At 39.1% G+C, this 19,016-nt stretch overlaps 1 protein-coding gene across 4 annotated transcripts in view; it reads right to left on the minus strand.

The window, feature by feature from the left end:
• The window catches only part of MYO5A (myosin VA), a 243,947-nt gene that overhangs the window by 155,009 nt on the left and 69,922 nt on the right, over positions 1–19,016 (minus strand). For all 4 annotated transcript variants that reach the window (XM_058294223.2, XM_058294222.2, XM_058294221.2 and 1 more), the window contains exon 2: positions 12,825–12,935. In XM_058294223.2, the coding sequence (XP_058150206.1) occupies positions 12,825–12,935 (111 nt within the window). The remainder of the gene's footprint in view (positions 1–12,824; positions 12,936–19,016) is intronic.

Raw genomic sequence — 19,016 nt, forward strand, 5'->3', positions numbered from 1 at the left:
AACTGCTAAACAGTCCTCCACAGTAGATGTACCATTCTACATTCCTACCAACATTGAATAAGCGTTCCTATCTCTCCACATCCTGTCCAACATTTACAGTTTTTCAACTTTTTAATAGTGGCCAATCTAATAGGTGTGAAATGATATCTAATTATAGCTTTGATTTTCATTTCCCTAATTGCCAGTGATGTTGAACATTTTTTCATGAGTTTCTTTGCCTTTGTATTTCTTTGTTGGACAATTGCCTTTTCAAGACTTTTGCCCATTTTTTATAGTTTAGTCTTTTTATTTTTGAGTTAAATGATCTTTTTATATATTATGGCTATTAAACTGTTATCGGACATGTGATTGCCAAATATTTTCTCCCATTGAGTTGGCTGCCTTTTCACCCTTTTGACAAAATCCTCTAAGGTGCAAAAGTGTTTAATTTTAATGAGGTCCCATTTACGTATTTTTTCTTTTGTTGCTGTGCTTTGGGTGTAAGGCTTAAGAAACTATTGCCTACCACAAGATCTTGAAGATGTTTTCTTACATTTTCTTCTAGGAGTTTTATGGTTGCATCTTTTATATTTAGGTCCTTGATCCATTTTGTGTTAATTTTTGTATAAGATGTAAGATAGGGGTCCTCTTTTTTTCTTTTGGGTATGGAAATTCAGTTTTCCCAGGCCCAATTGTTGAATAGACTGTTCTGGCCCAGTTGGGAGAGATTGACACCCTTGTCAAAAATCATTTGACTTTAGATGTGTGGGTCTGTATCTGAGTTCTTGATTCAGTTCCACTGTTGACCAAGGTTTTTTAATTTTCTCTCTTCACCTAAAATAAGTGAGAGGCAGTGTAACAGAGCAGTCAAGAGCTTGGCTCTAGGGTAAGATAAATGTGGGTTTAAATTCTGATACTTGCACTTACTTCTAATGTGGCCTTGATACATTATTTTAAGCAAAATCCCTCATCTGTAAAATGGGCATTATAGAAATAGGTCCAAGCACTGTGGTAAAAAATTAAATGAGGCAATGTCTGACATGTGGTAAGTAGTTTGGCAACTCCAGAAACCTGAGATGTCTAAGAATTCCCCTGAAATTATGTGCAACACTTTGTATCAATCTGTATGTGTGTACACATGTGCACATATGTACATTTTTTTTGGAAAGACAATCCATAGTTTCATTAGATTTTTAATGACATGCCTGTCTCCCAAAAAAAGCAATTTAATTACAGGAAGGAACAAGTGGATTGTGTAAACAGCTACATTTGTTAATACTGCAGAGATATATGAAGTCAAATATTCAAATCAGAGTAGAATGAATGACCCTAAAGAGGAAAAACTTTTAGAAACTAAAAGTTCTCTCTGCCTTTTTTACCAAGGTCTAATGTCCTTCTCTAAAGCTGAATGGCCCTTGCATTGGCCCTTTACCACACAAATGCCTGTTACCTTGCTTTCTCCAGCCTATGCCTTAAATTCCCCTCCCAACATTTTCCTCTCATGCTCAATGTTTATGTCCCAAAACATGAAAATATAAATTTATATCTGAAGGAGAATGTGCTCTAGGGAATGAGGAATCTTTAGAAATGCCCAGAATATTCATAGCTAAATTGATTAATGCTGTTCCTCATGGGGTATTAGCAAGACGACTTCTGAAGGGCAGCTCAGAAGATTCTCTGCATAGGGTTCATTAAAGGATGAAGATATTATGTGATGCATGTTGGAGGGGTGTGGAATTGGGATAATATTAAAGAAGATACTATCATATGGTAGAGAATCATCTATACATAACTTCTTTTATTTATTTATTTATTTAATTTCTCTCCCCTCCCCCCAGTTGTCTGCTCTCTGTGTCCACTAGTTGTGTGTTCTTCTGTGACCGCTTCTATCCTTATCAGCGGCACCAGGAATCTGTGTTTCTTTTTGTTGCGTCATCTTGTTGTGTCAGCTCTCTGTGTGTGCGGCGCTGTTCTTGGGCAGGCTGCACTTTCGTGTTGGGCGGCTCTACTTACAGGGCGCATGTGGGGCTCCTCTGTGCGGGGGACACTCCTGTGTGGCACGGCACTCCTTGTGTGCATCAGCACTGAGCATGGGTCAGCGCCACACGGGTCAAGGAGGCCTGGGGTTTGAACCGCGGACCTCCCATGTGGTAGACGGACGCCCTATCCATTGGGCCAAGTCCGCTTCCCTATATATATATAACTTCTTTATAAAAATTTCCTCCTTGAAATCATAACTTAAATAGATATAACATACCCCTGGAAATCACTAAATAAAAGTACTCTTTTATGATTACAAAAGCCATTTCAGTTTCTACCTTCCCTGTTTTATCCTGAGATCCTAAGAGACTATAGTTACTAAAGGAGAAGAATCCTGGACGGGTGGTGTGTGTGTGTGTGTGTGTATATATATATATATATATATATATATATATATATATATATTTTTTTTTTTTTTTTTTTTTTTTTAAGCTTTTTAAAACTCAGAGTTTATTTGTATTTAAAAACACTGCTCAAGAGAAACAAAAGTTCCAAAGGGCCAAAGACATCAGGGTTTCACTTACAATGATAGCCAGGTACTGTCCACTATACTAACAACTACCTATAGGATTGCACACATCTTGCTACTACTAGTCTTAATCTTGTGGTTCTAAGTCAGTTCTGGTTTACCCATACAGAGTTACCACTCCAATAAGAAATGCAAAAAGGATGCCTGTGGTTATCATTGTTATTCCAGCAAAGAGATTCACAAGGTCAGAGGAGTTAGCTACAAAGACAACCAACCCCAGTGCCAGGGACACTAATCCTATGCAGGCAGCAGGCAGGTATTCAGCAGAAGCCCTGCATGGGAGTTCTTCCTGCCTTCTTTTTTGTGGATTGGTCCTCCAGTTATGCATTTGGGTAGGCTGGAACATCATTTTTTGCTGGTATTAAACACAGCTTTCTACAACAGAAACAGCAAAACACCCTTCAAGATGAAATTCCAAAGAAAGAGAGTTGGGTTTCTAGGATACAGGCTCTTGGTTGGATAACTGCAATTACATGAGTTCTCATGGAGGGCCATTTTCAGCCAACAGTTTAGCTTTCTCCAAATTATTCTAATAATATAAGACATTAGAGTCTGAGGAATTCAGAAAACTTCTAAAAGGGTAGACTGGAGAGAAACACTTGTTATATGATAGCTAACCATATAGGAAATATCTAGGAAATTATAGATATGTTTTACCCTGGCTGACAATGGGTGGCCATTGCCAGTGGTATATTTTATGATATCTATACTTCTTGCTTATTTTCTGATCCTAGATTTGCTTCTATTGCATATACACATATTCTATTCATCAATTTTTTAAAATTAGGAATTAATAAATTTAAGCATAGTGACTGTACTCTGGTTAGCAAATTTTTTATTTCAGGAGGATTGGTTAGTAATTCTAAAATTACTTTACATGCACAATAAATAAATATATTATAGATAATGAAAGTCAAGGAAAGAATTCAAAGGCATCTGTATGAATTCAAGAAACTGCATACATAGATAAGATATTGTATTAGTCAGCCAAAGGGGTGCTGATGCAAAATACCAGGAATTGGTTGATTTTTATAAAGGGCATTTATTTGGGGTAGGAGCTTATAGATACCAGGCCATAAAGCATAAGTTACTTCCCTCACCAAAGTCTATTTTTACATGTTGGAGCAAGATGGCTGCTGACATCTGTGAGGGTTCAGGCTTCCTGGGTTCCTCCCTTCCAGGGTCTTGCTTCTTTCTGGGTTCAGCGTTCCTCTCTTCCTGGGGCTTGCTTCTCTTTCCCCTGTGAGCTTACTTCTTAGGGGTCCAGCTTAAAGGCTTCGCAACAAACTCCAACATTAAAAACCCTCAACTCTGGAAAGCAGATTTGGTTCAACTGATAGAGCATCTGCCTACAACATGGGAGGTCCAGGTTCAAGCCCGGGGCCTCCTGCCCCATGTGGTGGGCTGGCCCACAAGCAGTGCTGATGCGTACAGTAAGTGACCCGCCACGCAGGGGTGTCCCCTGCATGGAGGAGCCCCACACGCAAGGAGTGCACCCCATAAGGAGAGCTGCCCTAAAAAGCGCAGACTGCCCAGGAGTGGCACTGCACACACGGAGAGCTGATGCAGCAAGATAATGCAACAAAAAGAGACACAGATTCCCAGTGCCACTGACAAGAATGTAAGTAGACACAGATGAACACACAGCAAATGGAAACAGAGCAGATAACGGGGGGAGGGGGGAAAGGGGAGAGAAATTTAAAAAAAAAACACAAAAAAAAACCTCTCAACTCTGTCCTTTGCCATGCCTTTATCTGTGCCATGCCCCTTGGTGGGTGGGGACTCAATGCCCCAATCATGTGGCCCAATCAAAGCCCTAACCATAACTTAATCAGGCCTAGGTACAGAGCAGATTACAAACATAATCCAGTATCTATTTTTGGAAATCATAACCATATCAAACTGTTACAGATAAAAATATAGATATGTGTATATGCATGGATTAAGATGAAAATATATACATATTTTCAGTCTACTTGCTTAGAGGGTCTAAAAAGTGACACCTCAATAACAATGAGCTGACTTCTGGTAAGATGAGGGACTAGAAAGACATGGGAGGGAAGCAGACTTGGCCCAATGGATAGGGCGTCCGCCTACCACATGGGAGTCCACGGTTCAAACTCCAGGCCTCCTTGACCCATGTGGAGCTGGCCCATGCGCAGTGCTGATGTGCACAAGGAGTGCCGCATAGGGGAGCCCCACGCTCAAGGAGTGTGCCCCGTAAGGAGAGCCGCCCAGCATGAAAGAAAGTGCAGCCTGCCCAGGAATGGTGCTGCACACACAGAGAACTGACACAAGATGACGCAACAAAAAGAAGCACAGATTCCTGGTGCCGATGATAAGGATAAAAGCGGTCACAGAAGGACACACAGAGAATGGACACAGAGGGCAGACAACGGGGGGGGGGGGGGTGAGGGGGAAGGGGAGAGAAATAAATAAAAAAGAAAGAAAGAAAGAAAGACACAGGACTCTCTTCTCTCCCAGAAAAATAGCTAGAGGACAGGTAGAAACAGCCTGGAAAAAAATCTTCTGGTGTTTAGGACACCAGGGGAAGGCTGGTCACTATCCAGAGAGAGAAGGGCGAAGTAAAAGAACCATGATGGCAAAACTGTAAATTAAAAGCAACAGAAGCAACTGCCAGCAACCCCGCCCCACCCCCTATTGACACTTTTGAATTCTCAGGCCCTGGGGCCAGTGGATCCACATCCCCAGGAAAGAGGACAGAGAGGGACACAGCCTATTACTGACCAAGCTCTAGAACCACAAATTTGGTATGCTGTGTCCCACAAGCCCTCCCAGGATGGGTGGGGTCGTGACGTTGTTTGCCTTGGGAGCTGGAAAGGGGCTAAAGAATCCCACCCTCTCAATCTCATTCTCTACTAACTAGGACTGGTTATTGAGGATGCAGGGGGAATGCAATTATTCCCTACCCAGGGAAAGGGAAGGGGCTACAATTAAAGATTGGAGAATTGCCTCTGAGAAAGTTTACAAATCTCTTAGCCTCCAGGAAGGATCCACTATCACACTGATCCTGTTTATGCTGCAGCAAACAGTCTGACCAGGCTTTGAACTAAGATGGCCGCCAAAGAGTGCCATCTGCTGGCAGACAAAGGAAGTACATGTGAGGAAATTAAAAAGCATGTAAGAGAAGCTTTTCTGGCCTTTCAAGCCTCCCTCCCCAAGGCCCTTAAAAGTGAGTCTACAACCTATTACTGGGTCCAGGGCTGGGATTTAAGCAACTAATAAGGACAATCCTAAAGACCCAGACCAGATTAAACCAAGAATCAAAGAATAGCAATAACACAGCCTCCCAACAATAAATCCCTACAAAAGAGAGAATTTGAGCATCAGGGTGTACTCGCTATCACGATCAGATGCCTAGATAGCCTCAAGAAATTACAAACCATACTAAAAATATGGAAGAAATGGCACAAGCAAAGGAATATATCAAAATTCTAGATGAGACACAGGATTACAGAGAACTAATCAATGAAATGCACACAAAATTCCAAAATCAAATTAATAGGTTGAAAGACAGTATGACCAAAGAAGTAAAAGATATCAAGAAGACACTGAGCAAGCACAAAGAAGAATTTGAACTCCTGAATAGAAAAGTAACCAAGCTCATGGGAATGAAAGACATGATAGGTGAGATCAAAAACACATTACAGGTATACAATAGACTTGAAATGATAGAAGGAAGAATAAGTACAGCTGAAATGGAAGAGACAGAAGAATAGAGAGAGGAAAGAATGGAAGAAATTGAGCAGGGGCTCAGGGAGTTGAATGGTAACACAAAACACATATGTGTCACAGGAATTCCAGAATAAGAAAAGGGAAAAGAGGCAGAAAGAGTATTTAGGAAAATAACTGCTGAAAATTTCCCAACTCTCATGAAATATATGAATTTACATGTCCAAGAAGCACAGCATACATCAATCAGAATAAATGTGACTAGACATACTGCATGACATATACTACTAATAATGTCAAACATCAAAGATAAAAAGAAAATTCTGAGAGCAGCAAGGGAGATGCAAATTGTCACATAAAAGGGGCACCCAGTAAGGCTTAGTGCAGATTTCTCATCAGAAATCATGGAGATGAGAAGACAGTGGTATGATACAGTCAGGATACTGAAAGAGAAAAACTGAAAGCTAAGAATTCTTTATCTAGCAAAATCATCCTTCAAATATGAAAGTGAGTTAAAGATACTCACAAATGAACAGAAACTAAGAGAGTCTGTAAAAAATAATCCACCTTTGCAGGAAACATTAAAGGGAGGCTTACAGCCCAAAAGGAAAAGAAAGGAGGACTGGAGAGGAAAGAAGAAAAGAATAGAAGATAGAATAACTAAAAGAGTAAAAAGACAAAGGAAAACAAGTTGACATATGAAAACCAAAGAATACAATGGTAGAAGTAAACAATGCATTTACAGTAGTATTATTGAATGTGAATGGATTAAAATCCACCGTTAAAGGCAGACTGGATTAAAGAAAACATGAACCATCCATATACTGCCTACAAGGGATTAGACCCAGGGATACAAACTAGCTAAAAGTATAAAAGGTTGGAAAAAAATACTCCACACAAACAATAACCAACAGAAAGTAGGGGTAGCTAAACTAATATTGGACAAAACAGACAGTAAATGTAAAAAAATTATAAGAGATACAGAAGGCCATTATATATTAATAAAAGGGGCCATCCACCAAGAAGAAACAGTCATAAATATCTATGCACCTAACCAGTATGCCCCAAAATACATGAGACAAACTCTAGCAAAACTAAAAGGAGACATAGACATCACTATAATAATCTTGTGGACTTCAACATACTACTCACATCATTAACTAGAACAACTAGATAGAAGATCAACAAGGAGACAGAGAACTTGAACAATATGATAAATGAGCTAGACCTAACAGACTTATACAGAACATTGTAACCAAAATCAATGGGTTATACATTTTTCTCAATTGCTTGTGAATATTTCTCCAGGATAGACCACATGACAGGTCACAAGGCAGGTCTCAATAAATATAAAAACACTGATATTATACAAAGCACCTTTTCAGATCATAATGAAATGAAGGTAAAAATCAATAATAGAGGGGAATGAGATAAAATCACAAATGTGTGAAGGCTGAACAAAACACTCCTAAATAATCCATGGGTCAAAGAAGAAATTGCAAATTAAATCAGTAAATTTATTGAGAAAAATAAAAATGACACAACTTACGGAAACTTATGAGATGGAAGCAGATGTAGTTCAAGTGTTTGAGCACCTGCTTCCCATGTATGAGGTCCCGGGTTCAATCCCCAGTACTTCCTAAAAACAAACAAATTAACTAACAAATGAAAAAACAAACTCTCATTGGGGATCAGATGTAGCTCACAGGTTCAATCCCTAGTACCTCCTAAAAACTTATGGAATACTGCGAAGGCAGTGCTAAGAGGAAAATTTACAGCACTAACACCTATATATAAAAAAAGAAGACAGAGCTAAAATCAAAGATCTAACTAACAACTAGAGAAACTAGAAAAAGAACAGCACACTATCCCCAAAGCAAGCAGAAGGAAAGAAATAACAAAGATTACAAGAGAAATAATGAAATTGAGGGGAAAAAAAATAGAGAAAATCAACAAAACCAAAGCTTGGTTAGAGAAGATCAATACATTTTACAAACCCTTAGCTAGACTAACAAAGAAGAAAGGAAAGAAAATGTAAATAAATAAAATCAGAAATGAAAGCAGGGAAGTTAAGATTGACCAGACAGAAATAAAAAGGATCATAACATATTATGAGAAACTGTATGCCAAAAAACTAGACAACCTAGATGAAATGGACAAATTCCTAGAAAGGCACAAACAGCCTAAACTGATGCTATAAGAAATACAAGAACTTAAACCAATCACATTTAAAGATAGTTAATATATCATCAAAATCTCCCAACACAGAAAAGTCCAGGAACAGTTGAATTCTACCAAGCATTTTGAGAACACTCAACACCAATTTTGTTTAAACTCTTCCAAAAAATTTAAGAGGAGGGAAAATAACCGAACACGTTTTATGAAGCCAACATCATACTAATACCAAAACCAGATAAAGGCTCTACAAGAAAAGAAAATTATAGAACAATCCCAATCTCTCTAATGAAAAAATTGTAAAAACTCTTAATAAAACACTCACAAATAGAATCCAACAGAATAAGACATGGCACAACCAAGTGGGAATTATTCCTGACATGCAAGGGTGATTCAACAAAAGAAAATCAGTTAATGTTATACACCACATTAACATATTGAAGTAAAAAATCCCATGATCATCTCAATCCATAAAGAAAAGGCATTTGACAAAATCCAGCATCCTTTCTTGATAAAAACACTTCAAAAGATAGGAATAGAAGGAAAATTCCTCAATATGACAAAGGGCACATATGAAAAACCCACAACCAACATCAAACTCAATGGGGAGAGACTGAAAGTTTTTCCTCTAAGATCAGGAACAAGACAGGATGCCACTGTCACTATTGTTATTCAACATTGTGCTAGAAGTTCTAGCTAGAGCAATTAGACAAGAAAAATAAAGTAAAAGGGACCCAAATAGGAAATGAGGAAGTAAAATTCTCACTTGTCATGGATGACATGATCATGTATTTAGAAATTTCTGAAATGTCTATGACAAAGCTGCTTGAGCAAATAAATGAGTTCAGCAAAGTGGCAGAATAAAAGACCAACATGCAAAAGTCAGTAATGATTTTGTACACTAGTATTGAACATCTGAAGAGGAAATCAGGGGAAAAAACTCCATTTACAATAGCAACAAAAAGACTCAAATACCTAGGTATCAATTTAACCAAAGAAATATAGGACCTATACTCAGAAAACTATAAAACAATGCTAAAAGAAATCAATGAAGGCTTAAACAAATAGAAAGACATTCTGTGTCCATGGATTGGAAGACTAAATATCATGAAGATGTCGATCCTACCCAAAGTGATTTATAGATTCAATGCAATACCAATCAAAATTCCAACACTCTACAGAAATAGAAAAGGCAATTATCGAATTTATTTGGAAGGGAAAGTGCACCCAAATAGTCAAAAGAATTCTAAAAAAGAAGAGCAATGTGGGAAGAATTTCACTGCCTGACACTGAAACATATTACAAAGCTGCAGTGGTCAAAACAGCATGGTATTGGAATAAAGATAGATACATCAATTAGTGAATAAAATGAGAGCCCAGAAATCAACCTTTGGGAAGCAGACTTGGCCCAGTGGTTAGGGCATCTGTCTACACATGGGAGGTTCGCAGTTCAAACCCTGGACCTTCTTGACCCGTGTGGAGCAGGCCCATGAGCAGTGCTGATGCGCGCAAGGAGTGCCGTGCCACACAGGCATGTCCCCCGCATAGGGGAGCCCCACGCGCAAGGAGTGCGCCCCATAAGGAGAGCCACCCAGCGGGAAAGAAAGTGCAGCCTGCCTAAGAATGGCGCCACCCACGCGGAGAGCTGACACAACAAGATGACGCAACAAAAAGAAACACAGATTCCTGTGCCGCTGACAACACAAGCGGACAAAGAAGACACAGCAAATAGACACAGAGAACAAACAGGGGGGAGAGAAATAAATAAATAAATAAATCTTTAAAAAAAAAAAAGAAATCAACCTTCATCCCTACGGTCATCTAGTTTTCAACAAACCTACTATAGCCATGTTAAGGGGACAAAACAGTCTCTTCAACAAATGGTGCTGGGAGAATGGGATATCCATAACCAAAAGAACAAAAGAGGATCCCTATCTCATTCCCTATACAAAAATCAACTCAAAAGGATGAAAGACCTAAACATAAAAGCCAGGACCATAAAACAACTAGAAGAAAATATGGGGAAACATCTTCAAGACCTTGTGATAGGTGGTGGTTTCTTGGACCTTACACCCAAAGCATGAACAACAAAAGAAAAAATAGATAAATGAGACTTCCTCAAAATTAAACATTTTTGCATCTCAAAGGACTTTGTCAAAAGGATGAAAAGGCAGCCAACTCAGTGGGAGAAAATATTTGGAAATCACCTATCTGGTAAGGGTTTAATAGTAAGCTAAAAAAATTAACATGGGAATGTATAGCATAGTAATACCATATGTGAAATATGAATATGAGTAAAATTGCATATATATGACTGTTTTTCTTTGAAACTGAGCTAATATGTTAATATGACAAGATGGTAGTATCAGACCAAAAAAACCATTATGCTAAGTGAAAGAAACCAAATACAAAGCAGGATATATTGTATGATTCCATTTATATAAAATATAAATCAATTTATAAAGATGAAATTAGATTAGTGGGCATGTAAGGCTGGGGAAGTATAGAGGGATTGAGAAGTGATTGGTAAGGGGTGTGGAGTTTCTCTTTTTGGAGTAAAGAAATTGTTCTAAAATCTTTTGTGGTGATGAATGTACAACATTGTGATTATATTAAAAGTCATTGATTATACACTTTGGATAGAGGTCATGGTATGTGAATATATCTCAATAAAACTGCTAATAAATAAATAAGTAAATAGATGTGCAAGAACAGCCAGAAATAGCAGCTATGTATGGCAGGGGAAGCATAGAGAGATTGACAGGTGAATAATTTTCTTGTTTGTTTTTTTTGTTTGTCTGTTTTTGTTATTATTATTTTTGAAATAATAAAAATGCTCTGATAATGATTGAAGTGATAAATGTACAACTATGTGATTACACCAAATACTACTGAGTGTACACTTAGGATGAACTGTCTACTTTATTAATATGTATCAATAAGGTTGATTTGTTAGAAAAAAATAACAATGAGCTCATTTAGTGTCCAGATCTTGGAGGTATACAATTCCCTAATAAAAGGAATCAGGGCTGGGGAAGGGAAAATACAAATTAAGGCTGGACCATTCTGTAGTATCAGAAAGCAAGGAAGTGGTCCTTAAAAAAACATGATAGGGCATGTCGAAAGGAGAAAAGAACCAATCAGAGAGAGCTTTCAGAGGCCAAAGCTGGAATAAATGGAGTAACAACATAATGGAATGAATAAATGGAGTAGAAGGGACAACTCTTTCTTATAGAAGAATTCCAGTTAATAAATGTAGAAAGAACAATGAATATAAAAAATTAAATTAGAACACCACAGTAATAATTACTGTAGGCAATATCTAGTCTTTTTATCTTCAAATTCTCTGATTCCTTCTTCTGCCAGCTCCGATCTGCTGTGGAACTCCTCTAGAGAATTTTAAATTTCTGTTACCGTGGACTTCACCTCTGTTGGTTCTTTTCCATAATTTCCATCTCTCTATTGATATTCTCTTTGGGTTTATCTATCGTTTTCCTGATTTCCTTTAGATCTTTGTCCATGTTTTCTCTTGGCTCTTTGAATATATTTAGGACAATTTTTTAAAAAGTGTTTGCCTGGTATGTCCCAGGTCTCGTCCTCATCCATGCACTGAATATAAAGAGAAAACTTGTTTTAAGTTTTTGTGGTTCCTAGCAAAATGCTTTACACGTAACAGCTTCTCAGTAAATATTTTTCAAATGCTTAGTCTCTTGCACATGTTAAGTCTTAGAAAGGTTCCTTAGATGAAATAATTTTAATGCTAGTTAAAGTACTGTTAAACAGGAAAATCTAATCATAATAAATTCATAGGCCAAAATTATGGAGTTTAAAGGTATTTGCTATTTTCACTAATCCATGTCATTGGTAATTCTATTAGGATAGAAAATTGAGCTGATCATTTTTGTCAACTTAATAAATAAAGAGATGAGATTAGTTCAAAATTTAACTTAGAATAGATGTAATATAGGGACATTTTTGGGACATTGGAACTGTCCTGCATGACAACGCAATGACGGATACAAGCTGTTATACATTTTGTCATAACCTATAAAATGGTGCAGGACAGAGTGTAAACTATAATGTAAACTATAGTCCACGGTTAGCAGCAATGCTTCAATATGTGCTAATCAATTGTAACAAAAGTACCACACTAACGTTGTTAGTTGAAACATGTTGAAAGATGTTGTTAGTGTGGGAAAGTGTGGGAGGGAAAAAGAGAGGAGCATATGGGAATGCCCTATATTTTTATGTAACATTTATATAATCTAAAACTTTTAAAAAATAAAAAAAATTTTAATTAAAAAAAATTTAACTTCTAATTGAGGTCAAGAATTTCACAGTGTAAACGTACACTTTTGAACTTCTTTCACTTTATGCCAATGACAACAAATGAAAGCAAAATTCTTACCTTTCCTTCCTCGAGGTGAAGCAGAAGGACTTTATCTCCAGGTTTATAATCTTTTATCAGTTCTGCTGATTTCCAAACTTCCTCCGGATCAGGTATCCAAACCCTGGCAAACTAGAAGATAAAAAGGAAAAAAAAAATTAGATTATCTCACAAAGATATATAAAACAATGAATTTACTTATAATTACAGAACTTATGAAAATGAAGTCTTGGCTCATATAAAATTTAATTTTTAAATTAGTAGAAAAAAAATATTTTAGTCCCAGTAGCACCATCAGGCTCAAATTATATATAAAATGTGTTCTGAAGAATTAGCTACAACTAAAGCTTGGCTTTACTTTGTTAGTAAATGCTATGTGAAAATGTAATTTTAGGTAAAAATATACATATAAAATCTATTTTTCCACTGAATGTGGACTTTTGTGGATCTGTTAGCAAACACAAATTTGAAGCTTTAGTTCGGCAGCTCTGCCAGATTTTCAGAAGCACAGCCATTTTTTTAAGGCAGGGTTTATAATTCGAATTTTTTATTAAGGCTTTCATCCTGTGCTCTGCAAAGCCCAAGTGATTTCTCAGATATGGTGGAGAGAAGAAAATAAGTCTGTGGCTTGGAGCCATGGCTGTTTCACATACTGGATTGCTGGAAATTTCTTTGAAGGGAAAAAAATTGGAAAAAGCATTGTTGTTTAGTATTTTACTTCATTACTTTATAATTATGAGTAGAAAATGGTAAAAGTGGTATGTTTGGTCAGCAATAAGCTTGGCTCGCTTAGCCTTGATTTCATAAAAGAGGCATGGTAGGTAATCAACAGAAGTTCCCAAAGTGGCCTATCTTTGGACTTAAATAGGATGATTATGTGAATCATTTTAAGGATCAAAAAGCATGAATCCTTCCAACACTGCATTAAAAAGGTGTTTTATGATTGCTCTGACTCCCTAGGAAGGAACCTCCCTTAAAAACATGCATATACTAAATCTTTTTTGTTATCCAAGGGAGAAAAGAGTTTATTAAGAAAAGAGAATACAATCTGAGACATAGATTGCAGGAGTGCTGCAGGGTGAGCTGTGCGTGTGAGGCCCCAGGTTAGGCCTTTTTAAGACCTTTACTCCTCCCCTTTCCTAATTTTGTAGAGTTGTCTGAGGTGTTTGCTGTTCTGATTGGTTGCCCCACCTGTCAGCTCTCAGGGGGCCAATGGTGAGGCCTTTTATTTGAAGGTATCCAGGACTTCCACTTGACCCTGGAAAGAGTTCCAAATGGGATCTCATGGTCAGGGGTTCACAGGGTTTTTCTGGTTTTGTTCTTTAGCAGCAGCCTTCTCCTCAGGAGGTTTCTGGGTAGGGTCTCACGTCCATGTTCTCTGCCGGCCATGTTCTCTGCTGGGTCTCAGCCACCTTCCCTCAATTCCTATACTAACCTGCCTCAATGCTCCCTTAACACAGTTTACACCCTTATTTTTAAGGGGGAGCAGAAGGGCAATGGTCATTCTTTCGTAGCCGGTTCCTGCTGGTTAGGGGGAGTAGACCCTGCCTGGCAGAATGTAAAACCCTCTGGTCATTCTGCTGAGGTTGAGGGAAGACAGGTCCACTACTGTGGTTGGAACTGGATGAAATCCCTGCATGACTAATATCTTGTTTTGGAAGGCATTGATTCTGGAAGAAATTGCTAAAATCTTGTTCAATAAACACTTCCGTGTACCATTCTGAAGCTCAATTTACAAAAACTGTAACTTTCTCTGGTTGGATTTACTGGTTCCGGGAAAGATATATAATATATGAGACCTACTATCCTAACTGATGAAAACACAAAAAAAGCAAAATGTTTCCAAATAAGTTTGTGAATAAGTGACCTACACCTAATTATGAGGAGGTTTAAAACTAAATCTAAAAGGAAGTGCCTTTGTGCTCTGTGTCAGTAGGGAACTCCAACTTAGATTTCCATAAGTATTTTGGAAACAGCGAGTAGGTACTTTGCCAAAGGCTAGATTTCTAAGAGCTAGGTGTTAACAGCACTCACGATAAATGGAGAGAGGCTAAGGGCCAGAGGTGAGATATTTAAACACCAAATATCACCCTGATAACCAACTTCCCTTCTATATTTTATCTTTCTCTTGGGCAAGTATCCAAGGAGAAATAGGTCAGAAACCAGTCTATTATTACCTTTGTCTTTTTTGTGGTTCTTTTCCATTTTAATCTATGAGATCAGAGACTCTGCAGAGACAACTATACCAGAACTGGGTCTACCTGGGGGGTATATATACCTAAGCTGAAATGAAAGGACTCTCAAACTGACAATGCCCTTTCCTATTGCCTCTGTTACCCCCAACCCTACCTCCCCCTTTGCCCAGGCCCCAGTAAATACACAGAGCAATTCTGAGGAATAGGACTAAATCAGTCATATCTAGAGGGAAGAGTGTGGGAAGGCACAAAGACCCCAATATTACATGAGAAATCTAGAAATGGGAGACAGGAGTAAGAAGCAGGAATCACAGACAGAAGTTGGCTGTGTTCTTGAAGATGAAGGAGGCCAAATGGAAGAGCAGAGGTGGACACATGTCTGTTAAGTCTGCCCAGGGGCTTCATGGTGAAACAGAAGCCTTTAGCAAAAGATAACCCTGATCAAGGTGAATCAGACTGGACAGAGCCCCCAGCAGGGGCAAAGGAGGAATCAACTAGAAAGAGTAACTAAAAACGCGTCAGGCTTTCCTGAAATGGTCCCCATTCCTTCCTTACTACTCACATTACTCTAGTTTTAGACTTCTGTTATCTTGTGGGAGTCCCTCAAATATATTACTTGTGGGTTTTTTTGTTTTGTTTTTTAAGATTTATTTATTTATTTCTCTCCCCTTCCCCACCCCAACCCTGGTTGTCTGCTCTGTGTCCATTCACTGCGCCATCTTTGTCCGCTTCTGTTGTTGTCAGTGGCACGGAATCTGTCTTTCTTTTTGTTGCTTCATCTCGTTGTGTCAGCTCTCCATGTGTGCGGCGCCATTCCTGGGCAGGCTGCACTTTCTTTCGTGCTGGGCGGCTCTCCTTATGGGGCGCACTCCTTGCACCTGGGGCTCCCCTACGCAGGGGACACCCCTGCGTGACAGGGCACTCCTTGCGCACATCAGCACTGCGCATGGGCCAGCTCCACACGGGTCAAGGTCAAACAGGCCTGGGGTTTGAACCATGGACCTCCCATGTGGTAGACGGATGCCCTAACCACTGGGCCAAGTCTACTGCCTATATCACTTGTTATACCTCAGACCAATTTTAGTTTTTTATGGCTCTATCTACCCCAATAGACCATGCAATCCTTAGCCATCTTTGAGTCCTCTCTAAGGTTGGCCAAGTTCCTTGCCTACAGTTGGTGAGCAGTACATGTGTTATTTTCTTTAAAACAGCAGTAGGCAAAGAAAGGAAACAAGATTGGAAAATTAGCATAAGAGGTGGCAAAGAAAAATTTAGTGGTTCAGTTTAGGATTTCCCCTGGCTCCATACCAGTGATTATGGCCACAAAGCTCAAGGTGGGGTATGAGTCAGAGTCTTTGCCTGTAAGTAGGCAAAGAAAGAGTAAACACTAATGTAGGAACTGGTAGGAGAAGGAAAAACAAGGGCTAGAGATCTGAGGTTAAAGTGACTAAAGGCCAAAAAGAAAAAAGAAAAAAGAAACTTGTAGGAGATGAAGAAAAGTAAGAAATGACTTAAAATGTAAATACACATCAAAGAAGATCTGTGATAATGCAGAGGAACCACCAGATTAGAAATGAGAGTAAGGGAAGTGGACATGGCCCAATGAATAGGGCATCAGCCTACCACATGGGAGGTCTGTGGTTCAAACCCCGGGCCTCCTTGACCAGTGTGGAGCTGGCCCATGCGCAGTGCTGATGCGCACAAGGAGTGCCATGTCACGCAGGGGTGTCCCACGCGTAGGGGAGCCCCACATGCGAGGAGTGCGCCCCGTAAGGAGAGCCGCCCAGCGCGAAAGAAAGTACAGCCTGCCCAAGAATGGAGCCGCACACACGGAGAGCTGACACAAGATGACGCAATAAAAATAAACACAGATTCCTGGTGCTACTGATAAGGATAGAAGCCGTCACAGAAGAACACACAGTGAATGGACACAGAGAGCAGACAACTGGGGGTGGGGGGAAGGAAAGGGAGAGAAATAAATAAAAAATAAATCTTTAAAAAAAAAAGAAATGAGTGTAAGGACAAATGACTAAATTTTATGGTAAGAGCTAAAATCTGAGAAAATTATGCTAGCACACATTTAGATTGCGTAATAGCCTGCAAGGAAAATAAAAACCATCTGTCCTTCAACAGTACAATTTAATGAGGCCTGCTTGCCAGTGATAAGGCAATTTTAACAGAATCTAATGGAAGAGCACTGAAAAGGCAGTTTTGAGGGACATGCTTACACCGGCACTTGTCAGAGTACACCATACAGTGCTGGTTTGGCCCAGTGTGGCCCTCCTGTCTCTGCATGCTTAAGAAATCATCAGTCATGCTTCTTTTGCTGTCTTAACTGCAATGACAATACTCAAGAGGTACTCTATTAACAATTAATGCAGATGACTCACTGGAAGTTTTTGCTAACTTGTATTTTGTCATTCAAGGTAACCCTGAGGTATGGGCATGGAAGAAATTATTTCTGATGCCTCAGACACTCTGGGAACAAGACTGACAGCACTAACACAGTAAATGACCAGCCCCTGAACCGTACATGGTTCTCTCTCCTCCCTCCAAACTCCCACAATACACTGTTTGTGATTCTGGAGCACATGCACAGATCTCCTCTAGCTCTCCTATTAAATTATAAGCAGCTTGGCCACAGGGAATGTGCCTTCGTTAGTTTTTTTGGGTTTTTTTTTAAGATTTATTTTTATTTTTCTCTCCCCTCCCCCCCCCCACCCCATTGGCTGCTCTCTCCGTCCATTCGCTGTGTGTTCTTCTGTGTCCACTTGGATTCTTGTCAGTGGCACTGGGAAACTGTCTCTTTTTTGTTGCGTCAGCTCTCCACGTGTGCAGCACCACTCCTGGGCAGGCTGTGTTTTTTCGCGTGGGGCAGCTCTCTTTACGGGGTGCACTCCTTGTGCATGGGACTCTCCTACACGGGGGACACCCCTGCGTGGTACGGCAGTCCTTGCACACATCAGCACTGCGTGTGGGCGGGCTCACCACAGGGGTCAGGAGGCCCTGGGTTTGAACCCTGGACCTCCCATGTGGTAGGCAGACGCTCTATCAGTTGAGTCAAATCTGCTTCCCCTTGGTTAGTTTTTGATATTCCATTTTGAATGTCTCCAAAAATGAATATGCTTTATGTGACAACTCAAACAAGCCTATTATAAAAACTAAGTGTCAGTCCAGGCTAGGAATTGAAGGACAAGAGAAATTCTGAGTCATCATCAATGCCCCCTCCCCCAACCCTAATACTAACATTGATAATCTGTATGGTTACTAAGTAATTCATATAACCCTTACGGCATGTGAAAAATTCATTACCTACTACTCTAAATGCACTAAGGGACTTTCCACAGTAAAAGAAAAAAAATTCCTAAGGAAAATAAGGATATCTATAAAATTTTCACTTTCAGTATTGTATATTTTATTTTTGTAAATTATTAAATGTCATACATATAAGATAATATATATAAATATATAAGTGTATATATCTGCAAACAGTAAATATTTGTTGAATAAAAGAATGATATAATGAACACCATACACCTACCACGTAGTTTCAGAAATAGACTACTATTGAAATTTCTCAATGGAAGATATTCTTAAACATTTCTCCCTATTTTCACTCACCACTACTATTCTTCAGTCATACCAAACTATGGGTTTGCTGTACCCTAAACAATCATGCTGCCTCATACTCCTATGCTGTAACTCCCTGAAACATCATTCCTCCCATTTTCAGCCAGCAGACTTCTATTCATCTTTCACATCTCTGTTAAAGTACCATTTCCTCTCAGAAGCCTTTCCGACACTTCATCTTCATTTGGCACTCCATTCTTAATGTCCCCATTACTTCATACAATCCTCCACTAGAATCCTTACCCTACTAAATTATGACTTTGCATGCCTATCTCCTCTAGAGACTGTGAGCTCCTTAAAGGGAGGGCTGTATCTTATTCATCCTTGTCTCAACACAGGGCCTGCTCATAACAGTTCCACAATAAACTTTTGATATGACTGATCTTGG

Source organism: Dasypus novemcinctus, chromosome 3 (genome assembly GCF_030445035.2).
Source record: "Dasypus novemcinctus isolate mDasNov1 chromosome 3, mDasNov1.1.hap2, whole genome shotgun sequence".
NCBI classification, from domain to species: Eukaryota; Metazoa; Chordata; class Mammalia; order Cingulata; family Dasypodidae; genus Dasypus; species Dasypus novemcinctus.